The 23,096-nt window shown below is 48.4% G+C and overlaps 1 protein-coding gene across 4 annotated transcripts in view; it reads right to left on the reverse strand.

Moving 5' to 3' along the window:
* The window catches only part of TIA1 (TIA1 cytotoxic granule associated RNA binding protein), a 239,181-nt gene that overhangs the window by 168,533 nt on the left and 47,552 nt on the right, over positions 1–23,096 (reverse strand). For 2 of the 4 annotated variants that reach the window (XM_086943466.1, XM_086943467.1), the window contains exons 3-6: positions 6,371–6,469; positions 4,967–5,021; positions 4,767–4,799; positions 3,668–3,755 (exon numbers count right to left, since the gene is read on the reverse strand). In XM_086943466.1, the coding sequence (XP_086799592.1) occupies positions 3,668–3,755; positions 4,767–4,799; positions 4,967–5,021; positions 6,371–6,469 (275 nt within the window). The remainder of the gene's footprint in view (positions 1–3,667; positions 3,756–4,766; positions 4,800–4,966; positions 5,022–6,370; positions 6,470–23,096) is intronic. The other 2 variants (XM_086943468.1, XM_086943469.1) reach the window with 1 other exon arrangement.

Raw genomic sequence — 23,096 nt, forward strand, 5'->3', positions numbered from 1 at the left:
GGAATGAGGCAGTTCCTGAAGGTCACGTGGGTCAGGGATAAGCTCAGCATATGCGTAGAGGGCACAATACTCTGTGCGAAGATGGCAGTATTCGAAGGGGGGGAGGAATGTATCTTGTCCTTGTCACCAAAGTTAGCCTGTTACGTGAAAGGCTACAAGGCCAAGTAATTAATCAGGATTTATTAGTGTGAAAACTTGAGAAATAATAAGTATGGCGCCTCATCATGAAATGCCTTTGGGGAACCGACAAACTGACAATTAGAAACTTCATGAGGTTCTTTGGGCACAACCAAGGGAGGACAGGAGGAGGGGGGAACAAAGAGGAGAAAGCGGGATAGGATTTAACAGTAACAAGGAAGAAAATGAAGACCACAGAAGGAAGGACGGGAGAGTGTAGAAAAAGGGAGGAAAGTGAGTGATGAATGAAGTGGAGATGGGGAGGGACAGACTGCAGTGTTTTATTGGAAATAAAGGATAGAAGAAGGGGGAAGACCAGCGGTGACGGTGGGGAGAGGTGTGGGGCGGGGGCAGCAAGACAGACATGCTGGGTGGGAGGAGAAAGGGAGCAAGTAAAAGCACGAGTCCAGTGGTGACGGTATGGAGGGGGGGTGGGGGTGGGCAGATTCCTTTGAAGTCTGATGCCGAGGTGAGACAAATGGTGGTGTGCGATGTGGCTGGCGATGTACATGCACCTGGCTCACATGCACTGTTTGAGAAGTCCATGCTAAACTGTGCACACTATGATGCTGCTTGTGTTGGATTGAAAACACCCATAGACTATAGCGGGCTTAAGAATGACCTAGATTGAATGTGAGGTTTGGAGTTCCGGGCATTCTGAGGATAAATGTGGCCCTAAAAGTGTGCAGTCTCACTGGACACAACGGAGAAAGGCTCCCTGTCCCAAGCAGAGAACACAAAGAGTTCACTGCAGTGACTGCCTGACCAGAATGACTCTAGTGGGTGTGCAACATCCAGCTGAGGCAAACGCGGAAAGCGGCACATGTACCAGAATGAAGTGATAATAGACCGAGGAATGAGGCAGTTCCTTAAGGTCACGTGGGTCAAAGACCCAGGCGGCAAAAAAAACAAGTCTGATGCGGGCGGGGAGCGGCAGCCTTTGAAGTCTGATGCAGAGGCACAGACAAATGGTGGTGTGTGATGTGTGATGTTGTTGGCGATGATGTGCACGCACCTGGCTCACATGAACTGTATGCGATCCGCAGTGGGTAGACTTTTTAGGTCTGCTTACTATAAATCTCGCCCATCATCCCTTCGGGATGTAATAGGAGAGACCTAAACAGTTATGGGTAAGTTTGCTGAAATAATCAAATGGTCTTCCCTCACTATTTCATTTTTCACAGTTATCCCTGCAAATCAATGAAACTTTACTGACCTTTACCATGGACGCAAAACATTACATGACAATCATTTTGTCAGATACTATTCCAACGTAGCTCACCATGCCAACACAAATAAGAGGAGGCTTCAACGTTATATTCAAATCTTGAAACACAATATAAATAAAAACGATAGTGTGTCAAATTCATGGTCCTGAGTGACCTGGAAGGCTCACAGGGCTCCAAATGACATGGTGCAAGAGACCCTGCTCCATCTCCCGTCGAAGAAGAATGTGGATAAATTATTTACAATAAAACCCTGAATGTAAACACATTGTGTGATACCAAGTAGTGCAAGTAATACTTCTCTTAGAGGATACTTAAAGGCAGAGACAGAAGGATCGTATGTTTCTGGAGTCTACGGCAGCAATTAATATATTTAGCAAGTTTCTTGCTTTTATCAGCTGCTAGTATTCCTTTTAGGAAACCATTTGAAAACAAACTGTTAACTGGTCAGAACAAAGAATAAATGGATACAAATTTATTCTACTGTGAATTAGTCACCCAAAGAAACGTGTACAAAATGCATGTTTAGCTGGCCTGCGGCTCCCTAGTAGGTGTGTGTGTATATATATATATATATATACATACACACACACACACACACACACACACACACACATATACATATACATATATATACATATATATATATATATATATATATATATATATATATACATACACACACACACACACATATATACACACACACACACATATATACACACACACACATATATACACACACGCACATATGTAGAGGCACTCGTTGAACACTTGCACAGTGGAAGATGTGAAACGGCATACTAAAAAGAAGGCAATAAAAGTTTGCAGACATTCCCGCGAAGGCAAATATTCCAAATTATTTTGTAACTTCCAACAACCACACTGTTCATGACTTGTGTAGCTATACCAGAATAGTACAGAGTAAAGACGGGGAAATTAGGATATTTTAGCTGATGTAGAACTATTAAGATATTCCAAGTTATAACTGATTTATTGTGGCATTCCCAGTAGCTTAATGAATGGTTGGTTTAAATCTAAATCTGCAAAACCTGTATGTATCCCCCCCAATAACAATAAAGCTGCCAGCCAAGAATATTTCAGGGTTAACCGCAAACCATATTTTCAGTCCTTTACAGCTAGCCGAGAGAAGATCACAATATTCTGCTGCCACACTATTAATCATTTTGTCTTTTTTTTTTTATAATTCACCTTACAAATAGGTGCTTTCGAAAAGAACATTCTGGTTGTGGTTTGTATTCCAAGTTGCTGATAAAAAACATACTTGCAAATTTGGTTCCATTACAGTAAAACGTATAGAAAGCTAAACATATATGTTTCAAGGAGGTTTTACATCAAGAGAATGACTAGGACTCAAGCTATGCATGCTAAGCAGGACCCATGAATAGAAAAAAATCACTTAAGATGTGAGAAACCTGGTGCTTTCACGAATGGATTTGTGACTAATCTAATGTCTAACAGTCTCAGATAGGAATACCCTAGCTGCAATTAAAGGCAAGGCACAAAATACTTTACTCTAAGAAATATATCAACCATTTAAATATTTCCAACATTATTTGGAAACTACCAAGCCATGCAATGACGAACTAGATTTACTAACCAAAATACAATAACTTCAAATTTTCTTTTGTAACATTTACTTATTGTATGTAGGTTTTAAGCAAGCATTTTATAAAGAGCAACAAAATCCAAGATGCAACACTGCTTACTTAGACTGTACGTGCGTAGGTATATTTAATAACTGTCCCACTGCAATGAATCTCACAGTACAGAAAGCTGCAATTACATGTTATTTTTTAATCCAATAGCACTACACTATGTAAACATGATCTGGGGTTGCATGTTGTCAACATCGGAGATTAATGGAAACAATTCACACTATCAATAAGCCCTTCCTGAGTTCTCAGAACATGTGACTGTCCAGCCCTACTATAAAGCCAGCTCCTACTTTACACACATGACTCTTTTACATGTTAAGCCCATTCTGAGGGGTTCATTTTGTGGGACTGCCCAAGTATTTAATTTTTGGTATGCATTATAAAACAACTAAGACCAAGAGAAGCTCATGTGGCAGTGCACTATCTACAAACTAATGCATAATTCAAAATACTAAGTGATACCACCAATGCCTTGCTCTTTTATCTAACTGTAAAATGTCTTCTCAAGATGTAAGCTAGCAAAATGAATATTCAGTTGCTACAAATAAAAAAAATCCAACTATTTCTTCTCAAGAAATAACTTACGATATTCTTCCAAATGGTGCAAAAGCCGCTTTAATGTCTTCTGTTGAAATTTCTGGACTTAGGTCTCCAACAAAGACATGGAAGTGATCTTAGAGGAGGGCAGGGAAGAAAAGGAGAAAAATGTCACTTCATGTAATATCCTAGACAATTACTCCACAATGAAGAAAACTACAATTTGAATGCCCTGGTGCATATAAGGCTGTACCACCCAAATCTTAAGTACACATAATAACTTACATCTAATAGAAACTTATAACCAATCACCCACTCATCTGTACCATTCATTTTAATTTGAATCAAGGAGACCTTGTTTATAAACCAAAAAAAATAAAACCCCACAGATACCAAGTTAACATGGGTATCGCCTATAAAACAGACCAGTGGCATTCTAAACCATAACCAAGTTCCAAAGCGAGATTGAGTGAGGGTTAGTCATTCAGTCTGTTACAAATGCTCCTTTTGACCCTTCAAAATGTAATATAAGCCCCAACTAAAACAGTCCATAAGAGTGAATGCCTGGACAGGGTATTAAAAGTGCCACCTAAAGCAGAGCATACACCAGTGAACAAAGACAGGGAAATGAAACATGTACAATGCAATTGCAAATACCCAAAAAGCTTGCTAGAACAGAGTCTGGTTTAAAGGGCTATGCATTGCTAGCCACTGTTCAGAAGAATTTTTAAAATATCATTCAAATACAGCCAACAGCATTGGGCATAGCATCTTTTAATGCTGCTTTATTATCAGGAAAATACTTTGGGGCAACCAGGATAGAGGAATTCCAAGTTTCTAAATTGTCCACACCAGAAGAAGATCACATTATTAGAGGGAAGCAGACCTTACCCTCTAGATTACAGAATGGATCTCCAAGGGAAGAGGTCACTGCCAAGGTAAGTAACAAACAGGCAGGGTTTGGGGGATGGCAGGGAAGGGTCTTTACAAGCAGCTTTAAACAAAGCCATCTGGCGGCAAAATTGATGTGGACGATACCCATGCTCGCTGGGGAAAAAGGGAGGGCCTACCCCATACACACAATCTAGTTGCAACCGGTTAGTGAACACCTTTGTGATTTCATTTGTATGTTTAAAAAGACAATTACCTTGTGAACGCAGTGTGCTGACAACGGTACTACCTGATGATAAAGATTAAATTTGTTCTTAAATTTATTAGCATAAACACATGAAAAAAATTCTTAGGCTTATCAAAGCTTTACTGATAATACATTTAATTCTCATGAAATGATTGTTTAAATTTAGTTCAATTATTTCAAATCTTAGAAAAATAATAACATGAACTTACTGCTTGTGTCTTTCTTCTGGCTGCTGGGAGTTGTTGCCCAGTTTACTTTGACCTCCTACAAACAATTTGCCATAGTTATATTCAAGGAAAGAAAAAACATCACACAATTTACTTTGCAACGTGTAAGCCTCCAAACTCATTCCCAACATTCAGCCACTGGTCTGTCCTACTCTCAGACTTACCGTGTAAAACCAGGTACAAATTATAGCATAATTTAATAACTACAATTCTTAATCAGACAACAATGTTTAATTAGTCACTCAAAAATAGTGTGAACTATTACACATTTGGAGCTATCTGGGAAGGTGAATTTGCTTTTAGATGGCGGTTCATCTCAAATAGGTGGTCTTAAAAACATTTTACTTTATCAAAATAGCTCTCAAAATAATGATTTCCAATAATGTTTCTCACGGCAATAGTTACCTGGTTTACTTACTGGTCAAATTTGAGAGAAGTGCAATCCCTACAGTTAATTCCTAGATCATAAAGACATTCAAGGCAACTCTAAAGGTGCCTTATGAACATGAGGTGATCACACTATCCATACAGTCACAAACAGAATGCCTTGTATGTGATAAATGAACGGGGATTGAACGTAGTGCTGCAAGCATAGATCACACAAAGACAAAGTGCAATTTCAACAAGTTGAACTGTTTATACTACATCTGCTAGTACGAATACCTGTGTCAACTATTTTCTGTGAGAAAACCGCTACTAAAATTAAATTGCCATACAGTCCACCAAACCAACTAGATGGTAGATTTAAAAAAAAGGGGGGGATAAAACACAGTAGCCATTCAGATTTAAATTATATTTAGACATGGCAACATAGCACAAAGCTAATGTTTGTTTTCACAGAATCAGAGGGTGGAAACAGATCACGCCATGGCTTCCAGTGAGGACAGGCTGGAACTGAAAAAGTAAATGCCTAAGAACAGCCCAAGAACTTTAGAATCCTTGTCAGGAAACATTTGATTTGTCTATCCTAAATGTAGATTAGGTGGAAATAAAAATTCTGTCAGGAGCACTCCACACATATCTTATACTGTTTTTTTTTTCTATTGAATAAGCATTGCAACAAAGAACATTTCTTTAAAATTAAGGAGTTAACACCATCACTTTGATGCAAAAGTACAATAATGAGGTTATGAACTATAGAGAGGTCAGAACACTTAAGAGGAGACTACAAAATTACCTAGTTTGTGTTTTCATTTGTTTGTTCTCTGTATACAGCGCTATGGGCAAAGAACCACTTACCATGCTGCACTCATTTCAACCACAGCTGCTTACCAGAGAAAATCCAGCTTCCTTGGTCCTCTTTTTAAAAAAAAAATCTATTTTATCCTCTGACTTGAGCTCCTCTCACAGGGTTCTCCACCTCACTCTTTAGACTGGATGGCTTACCTTACCCATGATCTTCCGGCCATTCATTGCAGCCAACGATGCAGCTGCATGTCGGTGCTCGTAGAACTCCACAAAACAGTATGGATCATTTCCTGCCGTCTGCATTAACAAACAGGACAGTCAGTAAAGCATCAACAGTTGTCTTATACACTTGACAAAATATTATCAGTCAACTCCAAAGAACCCGTACAAAATTAAAAAATATCCAGTGAAACTCACAAGACTAGTATCAAGTTAATTTGGTTAAGCCAACAAAGAAACAAACTAGATATTAACCAAAATGTCTGGCTCAGCTCTTGGCCCATGGCAATGCTTAGCCTTTTAAAAGCAGACCACCCTCAGAACAGCCTGTTCTATTTCCTCTCCAATGCAGTATTGAGTTCCATAGAGGGGATAATACAGGAAGCTGCTCTTAGTTTAAATGTGTAAAACAAATACATTTTCAGTTCAAAATGACAAATATGGGGTGTTGACCGTCCCTGGAACTTCCACAAACTTTAAATTTTAAAAAAACTCATGTCCACTCAACAGTGTTACCAATGCTATTACTATTGTGCATCGCAGCAATCCTTATTGGAGGCGAGCTCGGCGGTTAGTCCGGGGACGCTATGCAGCGCAGCATATCAAAGCACGGCCACCTAGTTGATGCGAATTGCAGCATCTGCTACAGTTACTGGCCATTGTCAAGCTTGACTTCTCTGTACTTGTCTGCCACTATAAATTCCTTTGGGGTTTCATACTTCACATGCTTTTGGTCTTTACAAACCTTTATGGTTTTTCTCAAATGGTGAGTGGCCCTACTCACACGCAGGACATACACTAGGCAGAATATTTACGAATAATGCAGCTCTTAACATTGATATTATTCTCCCACTTGCATGGTCAGACCATAAAGCAATTCTTTTTAAGCTGATATAATACTACTCTTAACAGGCCATCAATCAAATCAGGCTCAAATATCCCTTGGGCTTGGCATACCATAAAGCCCGACAGGCTGGTAGAAGAACTCAACAATTCATCTCCGGATCTTTCCACCAATACCAGCATTGCAGCCACTCAATATATAGCATGGCGTGACAAAGTTGCTAGCACCACCTAAGCTAAGAAATGCCAGCTCCCATGTTTAACCCCTTCCATGCTGATGACGGCCCCCATCCGTCATGCATTACAGTGCTCGTGTGCTGATGACGGCTGGGGGCCGTCATAAAGCCATTGATTCTTTAAAAGCCTAGCACACGAGGAAAATCGGCCCAGCATGGAAGGGGTTAAAGGAGAACAAAGTGCACAAAAACACGACTGTCGTAGGCAGGAAAAATCTGGAGACTTAATTATGAAGAGACACAGAAAACTAAACATAAGCTCTGTCTGGCAACTTACAAATCTCTTATTCTTAAAGAAAATTCGTCCAATTTAAAAAAAAAAGATAAAGCAAAAAACTCCTCAAAAAGAGCTTTTTCAAACCGTGACAAAGCTAACCACGATGTGTGGGAACCTGGCTCTGCATCGACTATACCAAAGTGAGGTAAAGCCCATCAGAACCCCAAAGGTAGGCAGAGGTAAAGTTAGATAGCACCTCCTTCTCTATTTGTGGTAGGGTGGTCGAGCAGTAAGGCAGTATCGGAGGACAGTGTTGAACATTTGTTGAACACACTCCGTCAGCAAATTAATTCACACACTCAAAGACTGAAGTTCAGACCAATTGCTTTTGTATGAAAATATATCTTTTAGTTATTTAATTTCCTAGAACCAAGCAAGTCTTGCAGTGGTAAGTGATAAGTACTTTGCAGTAAATATACAGATTGTAACAGTTTGGATTGCAATTGTATATGCACTTTGTTTTGACTTCCAGCATTGTTTCTGAAAAATGCAATGCTTTTTAAATATAGTACATATACTTTGTATAGGATTTTAACCCCCTGGCTGCGGCCGGAATTCTGCGCGGCACATTCTGATCGTGGGCGTGTTCATGACGGCTCCCGGCCATCATCAGCACACGCCCACCGTAACTGATGATGACCGGGAGCCGGCATCAGCACCGAAGGGGTGAAGTAAGATTACAGGAAAGTTACTTTTGAGATTACTTTTCTTACACATTGTAGCATACCTGGAAACTACACTGGGACATTTCCTGTAAACAGGCAAGTTAACCCGTTTTTGTTAGTTAGTTCAATGTTAAAGAATTTCTTTGGGTTTTCAAACTCCACTCCAAGAACAACAGTCAAAGTTATCCTATGGAGAAAAGGAAAATGCTACTTATCAGTATGCATCTTTTCTTGGCATGTAGAGCTGTAGATTCGTATACTTGCGCATAGATCACCATCTGGTGTTGGGCTCGGATGTTTGCACTTTGTTTTATTGTTTTGGAAGAAGTCTTTGCAGTCACAAGGTAAGTGACTCCTCCTTAGGACGATATTGCACATGGACATTGACTCCATCTCCAGATTGTTTAACCATGGAGGGGTATGATGGAGTTAGTAAGAAATAGAAAAGGATGTCAATTTGTAATGTATACAAGTAAGATAGTACTTAAACAGAGAGGTATCTGGGGTGACGGGTGGGAGTATACGAATCTACAGCTCTACATGTCAAGAACAGCTGCATATTAGAACGAGCATTTCCGTTCGAGGGATATGATCTGTAAATCGTATACTTTAGCACAGACTATACAGTAGTTACCTCCTTAGCGGTGGCTACCTGTATGTGTAACAGTGGTTTGAAAAAGTGTTCTTAATACAGCCTGGCCCACACAAGCTTGTTGTTAAGCTTGCACGTCTACACAATAGTGTTTTGAGAACGTGTGTGGTGTAGACCAAGTTGCTGCTTTGAAGATGTCATCTAGGGAAATGTTCCCCAAGAATGCTATAGATGTCCCTAGTTTACATGTGGAGTGAGCACTAGGGGGAATGGTTAACGTGCGTTCGGCTTCAGCATATTGGGATGCATTTAACAATCCACCTTCCAATCGCGGTTTGTGAGATAGGATTGCCTTATGAGGTGGGGAGAAAGCCACAAAAAGTGGTCTTTTTAAAGGATTTTGTTCTTTTAATGTAGTAAAGTATCGCTCTTTTTACATGTAGCATGAAAAGCCAATTCTGCTACCGAGTCTGGAAGAGGGAAAAACACTGAGTTCTGCAGACTGGTTAAGGTGGAAAGCAGACAACGTTATGTAGAAATTTTGGGTTAGTCCTAAGAACCACTTTTTTATGATGGACTTGCAGAAATGGTTCATGTATGGTTAATGCCTGGAGTTCACGGACTCTTCTGAGAGAGGTGATTGCAACCAGGAAAGCTACTTTCCAGGTGAGAAAATGTAATTCGCATTTATGCAGATGTTCAATTGGGGGACCCATGGTAAGGGCCAAATTTAAGTTCCATGCTGGGGAGGGTGGAACTCTAGGTAGAATTATCCTCTTACGTCCTTCCATAAATGCTTTGATAGCTGGTATCCTAAACAAAGACAAGAGTTGTCTATTTTGGAGATAGGATGCTATTGCAGCAAGATGTCGTCTAATGGAAGTATACGCTAGGTTACATTGTTGTAGATGCAAAAGTTAACAGATGTTTTGAGGAGAAGCATCTAGTGGGTTGATTTTGTTACTTGTACAGTAAATTACAAATCTTTGCCACTTTGTGGCATAGCAAGCTCTGGTGGTAGGACGTCTAGCCTCTTTAATGATGTTGATGCAGTCTGACGGGAGATGGAGGTAGACAAACTAAGATTTCAGGTGCCAGATCCCAAGGTTGAGTTGACTGGTATCTGGATGCCGTATCTCTCCATAATTCTGAGTGGGAAGCTTGAGTGAGAGGCATAGATTTTGATGAGGAACTACTGATAGTTCCAAGAGGGTTGCGAACCATAGCCGTCGGGCCCATGTTGGAGCAGACAGGATCACTGTGAGGGAAGGAGTAGTTTCTGTCCTGTAACTCCTGTTCTGTAGTAGGGGTATCGCTGTTATAGTCATAATCTAGTGAATAGTCCCGCCAATGTGCGTGGACCCCGGCAATCAAAAATAATCTCTTAAGTTGTCAAATCATGCAGAAACTGCAAAGAAACTTAAGAGAGAATTTAAAGACAAATAATGCAGCCTATATCCACAGGCTACACTGTCCAGTACTTCAACTAGAAATTCCACCTAACACCACCACATACAAAACAGCCTGCCCAGTTTCTACCATAGAGAAACTTGCCTCCACCAGTAAAAGACTCTGGAATGATAGAGAGGAAGGCATGGACAGACAAGCCCCATAGGCTGCCATTATGTGGCTTAAATGGGATACTGTAATCTAGTGAATAGAATGGCAAGCCCATCCCCACACCAAAGCAGCGGTGGAGAAAAGAAATTAACCACTATTGTGCGAACAAATTCCGCAGTGAAGCCTGTCCAACCTGAGCATCTGCCCTGGCGTCAGTGTCCAGACAGTAATGCTTAGCAAAGGTATGAACCGACTTCCAAGTGGCTGCCTTGCAGATTTCAGCAATCGGCACGTTACGGAGCAAGGCTGTCGTGGCAGCTTTGCCCCTGGTGGAATGAGCCTTAGGCTTACCTCCTAAGGTCTTATTAGCTTTTTGGTAACACAATTGTATGCAGGACTGAGTTCCAGGAAATTGATGTGATACGTGGCCTCCATAGGGGACCACGTTCCTTGAATCTGTAGGTTTTCGGAGTGCGCTCCCCACCCCTGGAGAGAAGCATCCGTCACGACAGTCTGCGTGGGAATGTCCTTGTGGAAGGGAACCCCTCTGAGGAGATTCTCCGCTGAACACCACCAATTCAGAGACTGAAGAGCATGCAGAGACAGTCATATCTTGTCGTCCCAAGATCCTTTCCTCTGATCCCACTGGTCTTCCAAGCACTCCTGCAGCGGTCTCATGTGCAGCCGTGCGTGTGGCGTCAGGAAGATACAAGAGGCCTTCGATCCCAGTAGAGAAGACACCGTCCTCACTGTTGTAGATGGAGCGGTCATAAGAGCCTGAGCCTTCCGAAGGAGTGATAATCGTCGCTCATCCGAAGGAGACACGCTTGCTGACAGCGTATTGATGGAGGCTCCCAAGTACTGTATGCATTGGACCGGAGTCGGGACAGACTTGGACATGCTGATGTGCAACCTCAGCTTGTTCAAGAGAAGGCACGTCTTCTGGAAGTGTGCTTGCGCTTCTGAGAAGGAGGATGCCTTGATCAACCAATCGTCCAGGTACGGGTAGACCAACACCTTGTTCTTCCGTAGGTGTGCTGCTACCACCGCCATGCACTTCGAGAATGTTCTCGGCGCAGACTTTAGTCCAAATGGGAGTAATGTGTATTGATAATGATTAGCGCCGACTTGGAACCGCAGGAACTTCCTGTGTTTGTGTGCAATGGACACATGGAAGTACGCATCCTGTAGGTCTATAGCACATAGCCAGTCTCCCCGTTGCAACTGAGGATAAATCTGATGCAACGACAGCATGCAAAACTTTTCGCTGCGAATCCATCTGTTTGCCTGTCGCAAGTCCAGAATGGGCCTGAACTCGTTCTTGTCGTCCTTGCGAACCAGGAAGAACCGGGAGTACAGACCTCTTCCTCTCTGAGACATGCCTCTCTCCCCTGGTCCAGGACACTTGGTAGCATGGGGAGAAATTATTATTATTATTATTAAACAGTTTTGTATAGCGCGTGGTTACCCTGGAGCATCCCAGCGCTTCCCCAACAGAGTAACAATAAGACAGAGAAGAGGCATAGCAGTTTAGCAGAAGAGAAAAGTTTTCAGCTGTTTACGAAAACGTAAAAGACATGGCTCCGAGCGTAAACCTAGGGGAAGTGAGTTCCAAAGCGTTGCAACATTTACGGAGAATCTCGTCCCTCCTGATCGGGCCTTTTTGACCCTGGGGACCACAATTAAATGTTGTTGGTCAGAGAGTAGAGTTCTACTTGCTTTATACGGGGTCACCATCTTTTGGAGGGCAGGAGGGCCTTTGCCTTGCAAGATTTTGTGTGCAAGGCAGAGAGATTTAAATGTAACCCTTTCTCGCGCTGGCAACCAGGCAGCGCCCTCAATGCTGGTTTGGCCGATCGTGACATGGGGATGTTATGAAGCATTCATTTTTTTTTAAAAATCTGTTTTATTGGTACACGTGGCATACAATTACGTTTCTTGTGTGCTTAAATCAAAGGGGAAACAACAATTGGAATAGTTCTTACATCATCAATGTGAACGTTGGCGACTTTAGAAAACCAAGAAATGCACTCACTGTCAATAAACACCTTCCATTATCTAGGGGGCGGTCCCTACATTCACCAAACATTCGCTCCATTGCTTCTATACAGTGTAATGCGCTCTGCTCGCCGTACTATGGTGCCAGACCTCACCCGTCAGGGCGGGCGGCCTGATGGCCAGCCGTGCCCCCGGTGCTCGCGACCCACTAGTTGGTGACATAGCAAGTTGTCTCTCAGTAGTGTGAATAACCAGCCGGGCCCGGCTCCAAGCTACCTGCACATGAACCGTGGCCGGCTAGGGGGTCTAGTGGTCCGCCTCCGTGAGGCAGAAGTTTGCAATCATGGCATGCATGTGAGCTGCAGTCCTGTGTGTCGTCGCCGTGTGTCGAAAGTGAGAGGTGTAGGTGAGTAAGGTAGGTCCGGCGTAGACAACTGGGGGGTGTCCTGTGCCGGTAACACCACCAATTCAAACTGGGGTAAACAGGAGAGTAGGTGAGGGTGTGAAGAGTCCGATCTCGGAGTAAAGGGGGGGGGGGGGGGGGTGCTGCAGTACTGTTCTACCTAGGCATCTTCGGGAGTGGTAGACTTGCGGGGCGCTGGCCCTGGGTGTGCTCGGGGGAGAAAGGCATCAACGGTGTATAGTGGCTCTGGGTCTCGGGTGTGGGCGCACCTGTGGGGTCGAGGGTATATGCGGGCTCCGCTGAACAGTGGGGGGGGGGGGGGGTTAGGCCGTGTGGGTGGGCAGTGGGTCGCTGGGGTGTTATTTCATGTCCATAAATATGTGTGGCTCCCGATACTCCCCTCTCTCGTACTCAGTCTGTGATTTGGGCCTGACCCCCCCTTGTCCTCTGGGGAGGAGCCATCTCTTTACAGCATCCCTTTATCATGGCAAGCTCTGGTGAATGCTCTCAGGAAGCCCTCCCATACCTGAGCTATCGGTATGGCCCTCCGCCCCGCTGTTTCCTCCCTACATAGCACCGTGCCTTCTGCGGTCGCCCAGTAGACGAGAGAGGCGCACCAATGTTTCGGCAGGGGCGGTTCCGCGGCCTTCCAATGGCGGGTTATGAGTCTCTTGGCGGTTATCAACCCCAGATCCCAGAACCTCATATGTGCTGTGTTATGTTTGGTCCTGGTTAGGAGGCCCAGTACACAGGTGTCCCAGTCGTGTCGTTGGCCCAGCGCAGTCCCTTTTGTCAACAGCGCGGTGACGGTGTGCCAGTACGTCCGGAGCTTGGGACATGCCCATAACATATGCAGGAGATCCGCGTCTAGGAGCGCGCATCGCGGGCATTTGGAGGTATTCAAGTCAAAGTAGCGGTTAACCTTGTCCGGGGACAAGTATGCCCTATGCACGATATAGAACTGTATGATTTTGAACCTCGAATTGCGGGGGACGTGTTGCGGCCCCTCGAGGATCCTTTCCCATTCTTTATCCGACCAGTCCCTCCCCCTGTCAGTGGTCCATCTATCCCTGAGCGACTGAAGGGAGGCCGTTGTGTGGGACCTCAGTGCCTGCGTCAGCCAGTGCACAACATGTGACCCTGCCCCCATTACGTGTAGGTATTGTATCAGGAGGTGGGTCTCGGGTTCCACAGACATATCGCCCCAGTGTTCCGTGAGGACTCGCATCATTGATGCATGCATCAGGAATTGTCCCGCCGGCAGCCCCGGATTCTCCACCAGTCCCTCGAACCGTACCATGGCCCCGTCGTCATATAAGTCCGCCAGTGTCTCAAGCCCCACTTGCGCCCAGTCATGTAAGTGCGCTGCTGTCACCACTCCCCCAGGTCTTGGTAGTCCCTCTAGCGGCAGGGCTGGCGCGTAGGGGGCAGTTTCCCTGGTCAATCGCAGTGCGCGCCTGTAGCATCTCAGTGCCACCGCTAGGTGTAGCTGCGTCTCGCGTGTCGCTCCTCTGAGTGGGTGGAATAGTGCGAGGGCTTCTGCTTGTGTCAGGGCTGGGACTGTCGAGGCCGTGTCATTCAGGTTCCTACCCGCAAGCCAGGCCACCACCCACTGGAGTTGCGCGGCAAGGTAGTAATGCTCTGGGTTCGGGACCGCAAGTCCCCCCGAGGCCGTCGGGGCATACAGTTTCTTCAGTGCCACCCTCGGTCTCCCCACATTCCAGATCAGGGTTCGCGTAAGTGTCTCCAAGTCTCTAAAGACCCGAGCCGGGACATACACCGGTATATTCGAAAAATAGTACAGTAGTCTAGGCAGGACTATCATTTTAGTCAGGGTGATTCTGGCCGGGACATTGAGCGGGAGCGTGCCCCAAAATTGGATCTGGGCCCGTAAGGAGTTTATGGCTCTAATCAGGTTGCCATCCAGTATGTCTGCTGCGTTTCTATATATGTGGATGCCCAGATACTTAAAAGTGCCAGCGTACCAAGTCAGTGTCGTGTTCCCTAGTTGCACCGCGCTTTCCTGCATTTCCGGGTGGAAGGGGAAGACCCCAGATTTACCCCAATTGACCCTCAGTCCCGAATGCGTTGTGAAGTCGCGGAGGGCGTCGGTTAGTCCCGGTGGTATCCGTGTTAGGTCCCTGACGTAGAGGAGTAGGTCGTCGGCGTAAAGGGAAACCGCGTGTACCCCGTCTATCAACGGGATGCCCCACTCGGCGCCTTGCATCCGCAGTATCTCCGCCAGTGGCTCCATGGCCAACGAGAAGAGTAGAGGTGATAACGGGCAGCCTTGCCGCGTGCCCCGCCTCACCTGTATGGCCTCCGATAGCAGGCCCCCCATCCGGACTCTAACTGTAGGCGTTTGATATAGGAGACCCACCATGTCCAAAAAAGTGTCTCCCAGGTCAAACTTTTTCATAACCGCCCTAAGAAACGGCCACTCCACCGAGTCGAATGCCTTTTCCAGGTCCAATACTATGCAACCCGATAGTGGCCAAGGGTCTCTCGCGTACTCCTGCACTCTGAATAGCCGGCGGACGTTATGTGACGTGCCGCGTGTGGGTACGAACCCGTTCTGGTCGGGGTGGACCAGGGTAGGTGTGTATTGGGCCAGTCTCCTCGCCAGCATGGATGCTAGTATTTTGTAGTCCGTGTTTAAGAGGGCAAGGGGCCTATATGAGCCCATGAGTGCCCCGTCCTTACCCGGTTTCAGTAGGGAGACCAGTGTAGCCTCACTCAGAGATGGGGGCAGGGAGGAGTCGTCCAGTGCTGTCTCATACATCTTTACGAGTTCAGGGACCAGGAGGTCTTGGTATGCTTTATAAAACTCCGCTGGGAGTCCGTCTGGGCCGGGGGACTTTCCGTTGGAGAGCGCCGCTATGACTTCCCGGAGCTCCTCAGGAGCTATGGGTGCCGTCAGGACAGTGCGTTGGGCATCTGTGAGTGTCGGCAGCAGTATCTGATTAAGATACTCCTCCGTGTCCGGGGCGGGTGTGGGCAGGCATGAGCGATACAGTGCTTTGTAGTGTGCGGTGAACGCTCCGTGTATCTCTGACTGCGTGTGTAAGGGCACTCCATTCGCGCCTAGTACTTTTGTGACCGGCTGCGTCCGATCTTCTCTGGCGATGAGCCACGATAGTAGCTTGCCGGGCTTGTCCCCCCTGTCGTGAGTGCGCGCCGCGTGAGCCGCAAAGTTCAGACATCTGAGCCTCTCCAGTAGTTTTTCGTGGGCCGCCTGCGCTTTGTGAAGTCCAGTCATGTGTCCTCCCACCGAGTCCCGCTCGTGTCTACTCAGTTCCTCCTCCACCCTGTGTAGGTCCCTCTCCACCTGGCGTTTGAGGTTCCCCTGCGTGCCCAAGCATTGCCCCCTGATGACCACCTTGAACGCCTCCCATTCCATCTGCAGAGAGGTGGCCGTGCCTGCATTTTCCTCGAAGTAGTGTACTATGTGTGCGAACATTGAGTCCCGGAAAGGTGCGTCTAGCAGGAGGTCCGGCTGCAGCCTCCAGTTGGGGACTGGGGGGCGTGTGCGTGCCCAGGAGATCGTCAGCATATGTGGGTTATGGTCTGAGTGTGTCCTACCCATGTATAGCGCCTCCGTCGCCAGTGGGAGCAGATCATCTGTGAGCATGAATCTATCTAACCGGGTGTGTAGGGTATGAGCTCCTGAGTAATACGAGTATATCCTGGTCGTTGGGTTCCGGTGGCGCCACACATCATGTAGGTTCCAGTGGGAGGCCCATGCTATAAGAGCTTTCATAGCACCCACCACTGGTGCGCCGGGTAGAGGTGGGAATGAGCGGTCCAGTGTGGCATCTAATACACTATTGTAGTCCCCCCCCAATATCCAAGGGATCCCGTGCCAGTGCGCCAGAGTTGTGGACACCAGTTCCAGGAACCTCTGTTGGTCTGTGTTAGGGGCATACAGTGACGCCACCACCAGCGGGCGTCCGTCCAGGCGCCCCTTCACCGCCACCAGCCTCCCCTCCTTGTCTATGTGTGAGTCCTCAACTTCAAACGGGAGCCCTGGTCGCACCCATATCAGTGTCCCCCTGGCGTAAGAGGAGAACCCAGTGGCATAGATCTGACCTCGCCATCGCCTGCGCAGGGTGTGTACCTCTGGTGTTGTTAGGTGAGTCTCCTGCAGGAGCGCTATCTGTACCTTGTGTCTCTTCAGGTATGAATATATCAAGTACCTGCGCGCGGGCGTGTGTATTCCGCGCACATTCCAGGTGCACATCTTGACTTCAGCCATTAACATTCAACAAGGCAGTCCCACCCGTGCCCTCCCGCACTCCAGGCACCCTCCCATTGGGCCCTCCGGCTTCCAGTGCCAGAGTATCACCTCCTTTGTCCGAGCAGCCCTTAGAATAGTCCAGCGAGCACCCCTGCGAGCCATGTATGCAGCGTTTCACAATAGGGAGAAGGGGGGTAAACACTAACTGGGGGTAACTCCATCGGGTCGGGTGCCAAACGGGCAGCCGTCCAAACATTCTACAAACAGTGCGAACAAACCATTCCGGGGGGTCGCTATACATCACGCAGTCCAAGCAGCCAGTGTGCATCTGTTGAGCATGGAGGCGTGAGCGCCCTCCCAGGGGGTTGCGTACGTTAGCCTGTGTGGCCACCCGGCCAGTCCATTGGCTATCAAACAGTACATTTGTAGAGACACGGGGCCACTGCTCTGGTCAAGCTTGTAGTCGGTAAACCTCTGCCCTCCCATTGGGACCCTGCAAATTGGCGGTGGCCCCCGTGGCGAGGGTTCCTTGGGGCGCCTGCCCCGCAGTCGATTATTGTCAGTGTGACATCGCCATGACGTACTGCAGGTTCGGTGTCCGTTGCCATCGGGTAGCGCCTTGCCGATGCTTCCCTTGCCGATAGCCCTATGTTACGGCACTACTTTAGCCGTACAAATCCGATGTTTGTGGGGTGATGTCTGGCAGCCCGCCTGAGAGTTGCGAATCCGGGAGACCATATATCGCCTCATCTTCGCTCGGCGATGTTCTAGGACTGGTGGCAGGCGGGGAACGCCGTGTCGGGGAGCCGCTGAGTTCCGAGACCATCCGCAGGGCCTCCTGTTGTTCTCTGCGTATGTCTTCTTCCGGTGGGCTCGCGCTATGTTGGGTGCCGCTGGCCGCGGGGGAGGGTGACCTGGCGCCTCGTCTCCTCTTGGGTCTTCTGTGTCTCCTAGGTCTGTCCGGATTCCCGGACCTCCCCGTGCTCTTGTCCGTCCCATTGTCTAGCCAGGTCTCCACGTCTTCCGAGGAGTCAAAGAAGTGTGTCTTCTCGTTCGCTATCACCCTGAGCTTCGCTGGGAAAAGGAGGGAATATGTAAGCCCCAGTTGGCGTAGCCTCCGCTTTACCATTAGGAACGATTGCCTCTGGCGTTGCACCTGGATTGTATAGTCTGGGAAAAACATTATGTTCGCGTTTTCAACTTGGATGGTGCCCAGTTTTCGGGTTTCTCTTAGTACAGTGTCCCGGTCCCTGTAGTTCAGGATTCGGATCAGGAAAGGGCGTGGGTTTGAGCCTGTGTGGAGCGGTCTGGTCGGGACTCTATGCGCCCGTTCCACCACGAAATATGGCGAGAGGGTGCCTTCGGGTAACAGGGTTCGTAGCCATGCCTCCACATGGGCGGTCGGATCCTTGCCTTCCCATTTTTCTGGCAAACCTACTATGCGGACGTTGTTGCGTCTCGCCCTCCCTTCTGCATCCTCTGCCCTGTCCTCTAGGAATTCCACTCTGTTGAGGAGGTCCTTAATATGTTTGTCCGATTGGGCGACTCGAGGGTCTATGGCCGTTACTGCGGTTTCCAGGGTTTTGGTGCGTTCGGCCAGTTTCTTATGGTCCTCTTTCAGGTGTGTGAGATCTATGGCGACTCCGTCTATTTTCGCCTCCAGGGATGTCCGGGTAGACTGGATGGAACTTTCCAGGCGCTCCATGGCCGCCAGTACCGAGTCCAGCCTGGCCGTTACCGGATCTGCGTCTGTTTGTTTCTGCGGCTTGTCCATTTTGCCCTTTTGGGACGTGCTCCCCTGTCCTGTGCGCTTCCCGGCTCCTCCAGACATCCGGGTGGGGTGATGGTCCGTGTGTTCGTGGCGTTTCCAGGGCAGGTGCCTGTCACCTCTGAGCCTCCTGTGCGGTCGCCCCGTCCTGAGCGTCACTTGTGTCGGCGGCAGCCGTTATCCTATTCAGGACTCTGGTAATGGGCTATGTTGTACCCCTCTTGCTGCTGGTCAAGTTCTGAGCCCCACGCCCACCTCCTGTTTTTCCGGGTGTCTAGTAGCGCCGTGTTCCCAAGGGCTCCGGTGATATGGGCTGCGTGCGGTTGACAGCCTCACCCCACGATGCCCCACTCTCCCAGCAGACTCTGTGATTCTGTGTGCCCGGCTCTTCGTGGCTGCGGCGGGCGGCCCGGGCAGTCGGGCCTAATCAGGGGTTCCTAGGCGCCGGGGTCCGTCAGTATCCAGCAGCTGGCATTGGTGACGCGAGTGTCAGGCTGTGTCTCCCCTTGGCGCTCCCCCCTGTCGGCACTCTCCTCAGGCCTGCGCACGTGGTCAGCAGCGGAGCCTGTTGGCTGGGCAGCGGCCCTCACCGGCGCTGCCCCTCTGCCACCTCGTGTCTCTAAATGCGGCCCGCTGGGCGCCCTGGGAGCGTCTCTTGGCTGCCCGGTAGTTCTTGGCGCCGGGTGAGCCAGGCAGGTGTTGCGCTCAGTGTTCCTCGCTGCGCAGCACTCACCGTCTAGGGTCGCAGCAGGCGCCGTCGGGGGCCCGATCCCGGGTCCACTTCCCCCAGTAGTGCTCCGTCCCCCCGCTGCAGGCCGGGAGGGGGATGGGCACGTCCTCGTGTCTGTCTTGGCTGCAGGAGGCCAGCGGGCGGACTCAGCCCCCTAGCGCCGTGCTTCCTCACTTTTCCCGGGTATGGCCAGTCGGGTCGTCACTGCCCTTCGTGGTCCGCCTAGGGCCGATGCGCTGTGGTGGGACCCAGTGCCGTCGCCGCAGTCCGCGTCTCCCGGGCGCCCCTTCCGCGCGGCCCTCACTTCCGGTTCCGACACCGGGTTCGCCTGCCGGGCCCTGCCGAGCCCGCCTCCACTCCTCCGGCTGCGATGACCACGTTTGTGCCGGTGCGGTCCCGGGGCTCGATGGACCGAGAGCTTCGGTCCGATGCTTTGATGGTGCCCACTGATCACTCGCTGCGAGTGTGGGCCGGCCAGGTGGGGTTTTTCACGGAGAAATGACCCCCTAGGTGTGGGCTCTCGCCGGAGCTCTGTTAGGGAGCAGCCAGTCTCGCTGCGTGCGTAGCCACGCCCCCGTCGTTATGAAGCATTCATGCCGCCGCATTCTGAACTTGTTGAAGTTTGTTCAGAGTGATCTCAGGGGCACCCAGGTAGATTGCATTACTGAAATCTAATCTGGATATGATCAGTCCCTGGATTAAAAGCTTCAGAGATAGAAATGGAATCAGCTGCAGCACTTTACGCACCGATCGGAGGAGGCCAAAACAGACACCAGCTAGTTTGGAAGCCTGGGTCCTAAAGGAGAGATCTTGCTCCAGCCAAATACCCAGGCTCTTAATCTCGGTCTTGGGTATGGGAGGGGAGGGGATCCCAAGCAGCTGGGCCAAGCCGAGCAGGGGAGTGAGGGATTTTTCATTCCCATTCCCATCCTGGACTCCTGGTTTGAGTGGGGAGCAGGGTCTCTTGGAGGAAGCAGGTTTTTGGTTTTTCTTCCTCCAGCTTCACTCCATAAGCGGTTGCCGCGTTCTGATGACCATGTTGTAGATCCCAATGTCATCTGGCGGCGAAGGCCTCGAAGGGTACGTCTCCACGGCCTCTTCCGGGCTTTCAGCGCCGAGGTCCTGCCAATCCAGGTCCTGCGTCACCGAGGATGCAGAGTCCAAACTCATGCGCTGGTTTCCTTAGCATTCCTCAAAATAGTGTAGGCCCTCTCCCTCTTGGTGTTCCTGGGGCTCTGGTGTTTTCGGCAGCTCTTCGGCACCGAACTCCTCCCCGCCGATAGTAGTCGCCGGCTTAGACGGGATGGTGTACCTCTTCATCCGCTCAAATTATCTTTTCCTTTGCAGGATGTTATCCATTTTGGCATCGAGCCTTCTCTTTTTCCTTTCCATCTCGGTGGCCTGTTCAGCGTCGAGTGTTTCGGACGATCTCTTCGACGTTGACGACTTCGAAGGGGCCTTCGGATTCTTTACCTTCGGCGTCAAGTGCTCTTTTTCGGGGGGGGGCGTGCTTCGACGACCTAGGCAGTTTGTGTGTTTTCGCCAACTGAGAGTCCTTTTCGAAGGATCTGGTGGGCTGTTTGTCCTTGGGTGCAGCTGCGGCCATCGAAATTTTCGGCACCAGTGCTCCCTTCGTGGACTTGGACTGTTTTTCGAGTCAGATTCAGGCTTTCGAGTGTGTCGGGGCTTTAGGGGTGGACGTCTCTCCTACCTCTTTTGTAGTCTTCTTATCGGTCTCTACGACTGTGAAGTCATCTGGTCCCTCTGCGATGTTGTCCTCTTCCTCACTGGAGAGGCCTAAGTCCAAAAGAGACGGAGGTTGGCCTTGTCCTTGCATGCTGTGGTTGGCTTTCCTCTGACTCTTTAATCCGGAGAGTCTTCGGCATCAAGACTGAGCAGGCGTTGCAATCCTTGCTTTCGTGGTCAACCGGCAGGCAGGGGTTGCAAACCGGGTGCTGGTCCTTCTGCGCGTACTTGTGGTGGTAATTGCGGCAGTATTTGAACGGGGTTTTGTCCATTCCTGCGCTCAGGGGGCCTCCTTTGTGCGCATTCTGCGTTGAACGTCGAAGTTCTCCTCCTTCGTCGTCCCGGCTCGGTAGTCTTGTTCCTAGATGTATTCTCCAAACTTTTTCAGTAGATTTCTGCTTTTCCCTTCTTTTCTCCAAAAACTCTAGAACCTATCTGTGACGATCCAGACCCAACAACGGAAAAAAGAATGTGAAGATGGAGCCCAAAGGTGGGAGCTTCCGCAGGAAGCGTGCCGACGTCACAGGACGAACACCAGAAAGTGGGACGTCGAAGCCCACCTGTGCTATGAAGGGGCTATGAAAAAAGAAAAACAGAAAAGAATGAAAAGACTACGATTTTTTACCCAACCACTAGACCGTGGAATAATGCACAGCACTGTGAATCTAGAAAGATTCACGCTGCAAAACAGAGAAATCTCCAGACAGGAGTGGGATAATTGGGGGTGGGGGGAGTGCAGGGAAGTCACTGTTTGGTGGTTGAGGAGTTGCGGTTATTGTTGCTGCGACCTCTTCCCTTACCATTGTTGCCTCTGTAGCCTCACCAAAGTATCTTCTGGAAGACGTTTGAGTGGGGCTCTTATAGGAAGAAGAGGAATGTTCTGAACCAATAGTTTTGGAGCCAGCTCTGTAGAAGGAGCAATTAAAAGAACCTCTAGGGGAAGGCAATTGTAAGGCCCCCATGGACTTAGCAGTGTCCGTATCTTTTCTGAATAGGTGTCAAATGAGGGCCCGAAAAGATGCTCTTGATCAAAGGGCGGATTAAGAATAGCAGATTGCACCTCCTACTAGAAGTCGGAGACTCTAAGCTAAGCGTGCCTGCAAAACAAAATGCTAGTGTTAATGGCACGAGATGCAGTATCAGCCACATTGAGCACACATTTAATTGAGTTGTTTGTTATCAATTTCCCCTCTTGTATAAGATCGTTGGCTTTTTGTTTGTACTGGTCAGGAAGGTGTTGCATGAGCTTTTGAAGCTCATCATAGTGAGCCCTACCGTACCTGGCCAATAAAGCTTGGGTATTGGCAATCCTCCAGTGATTTGCAACCTGTGACACAATACATTTACCAGATGTGTCTATTCATTTGGACTCCATCAGGAGTGGGGGGTGTCACCTGTACTCTGAGTTTGCCCTCTTACGTGTATTAGACACCACAAGAAAATCCAAAGGGACCTGACCTTTAATGTAAACTGGGTAATTGGGAGCTGTCTTGTACTTAGTCTACCCTGGTGTTGAGAATCCTTGCTCTGACGGTCCTTAAAAACGTTTGGGGCATGTTTGAACATGCCTTTTAACATTGGCAGGGTGTGGGTGGACTTTTGCGAGGGTGCAAAGGTTCCAAGTAAAAAAATCTTCCTCTAAGGGATCAG

This window comes from Lissotriton vulgaris, chromosome 11 (genome assembly GCF_964263255.1).
Source record: "Lissotriton vulgaris chromosome 11, aLisVul1.2, whole genome shotgun sequence".
NCBI classification, from domain to species: Eukaryota; Metazoa; Chordata; class Amphibia; order Caudata; family Salamandridae; genus Lissotriton; species Lissotriton vulgaris.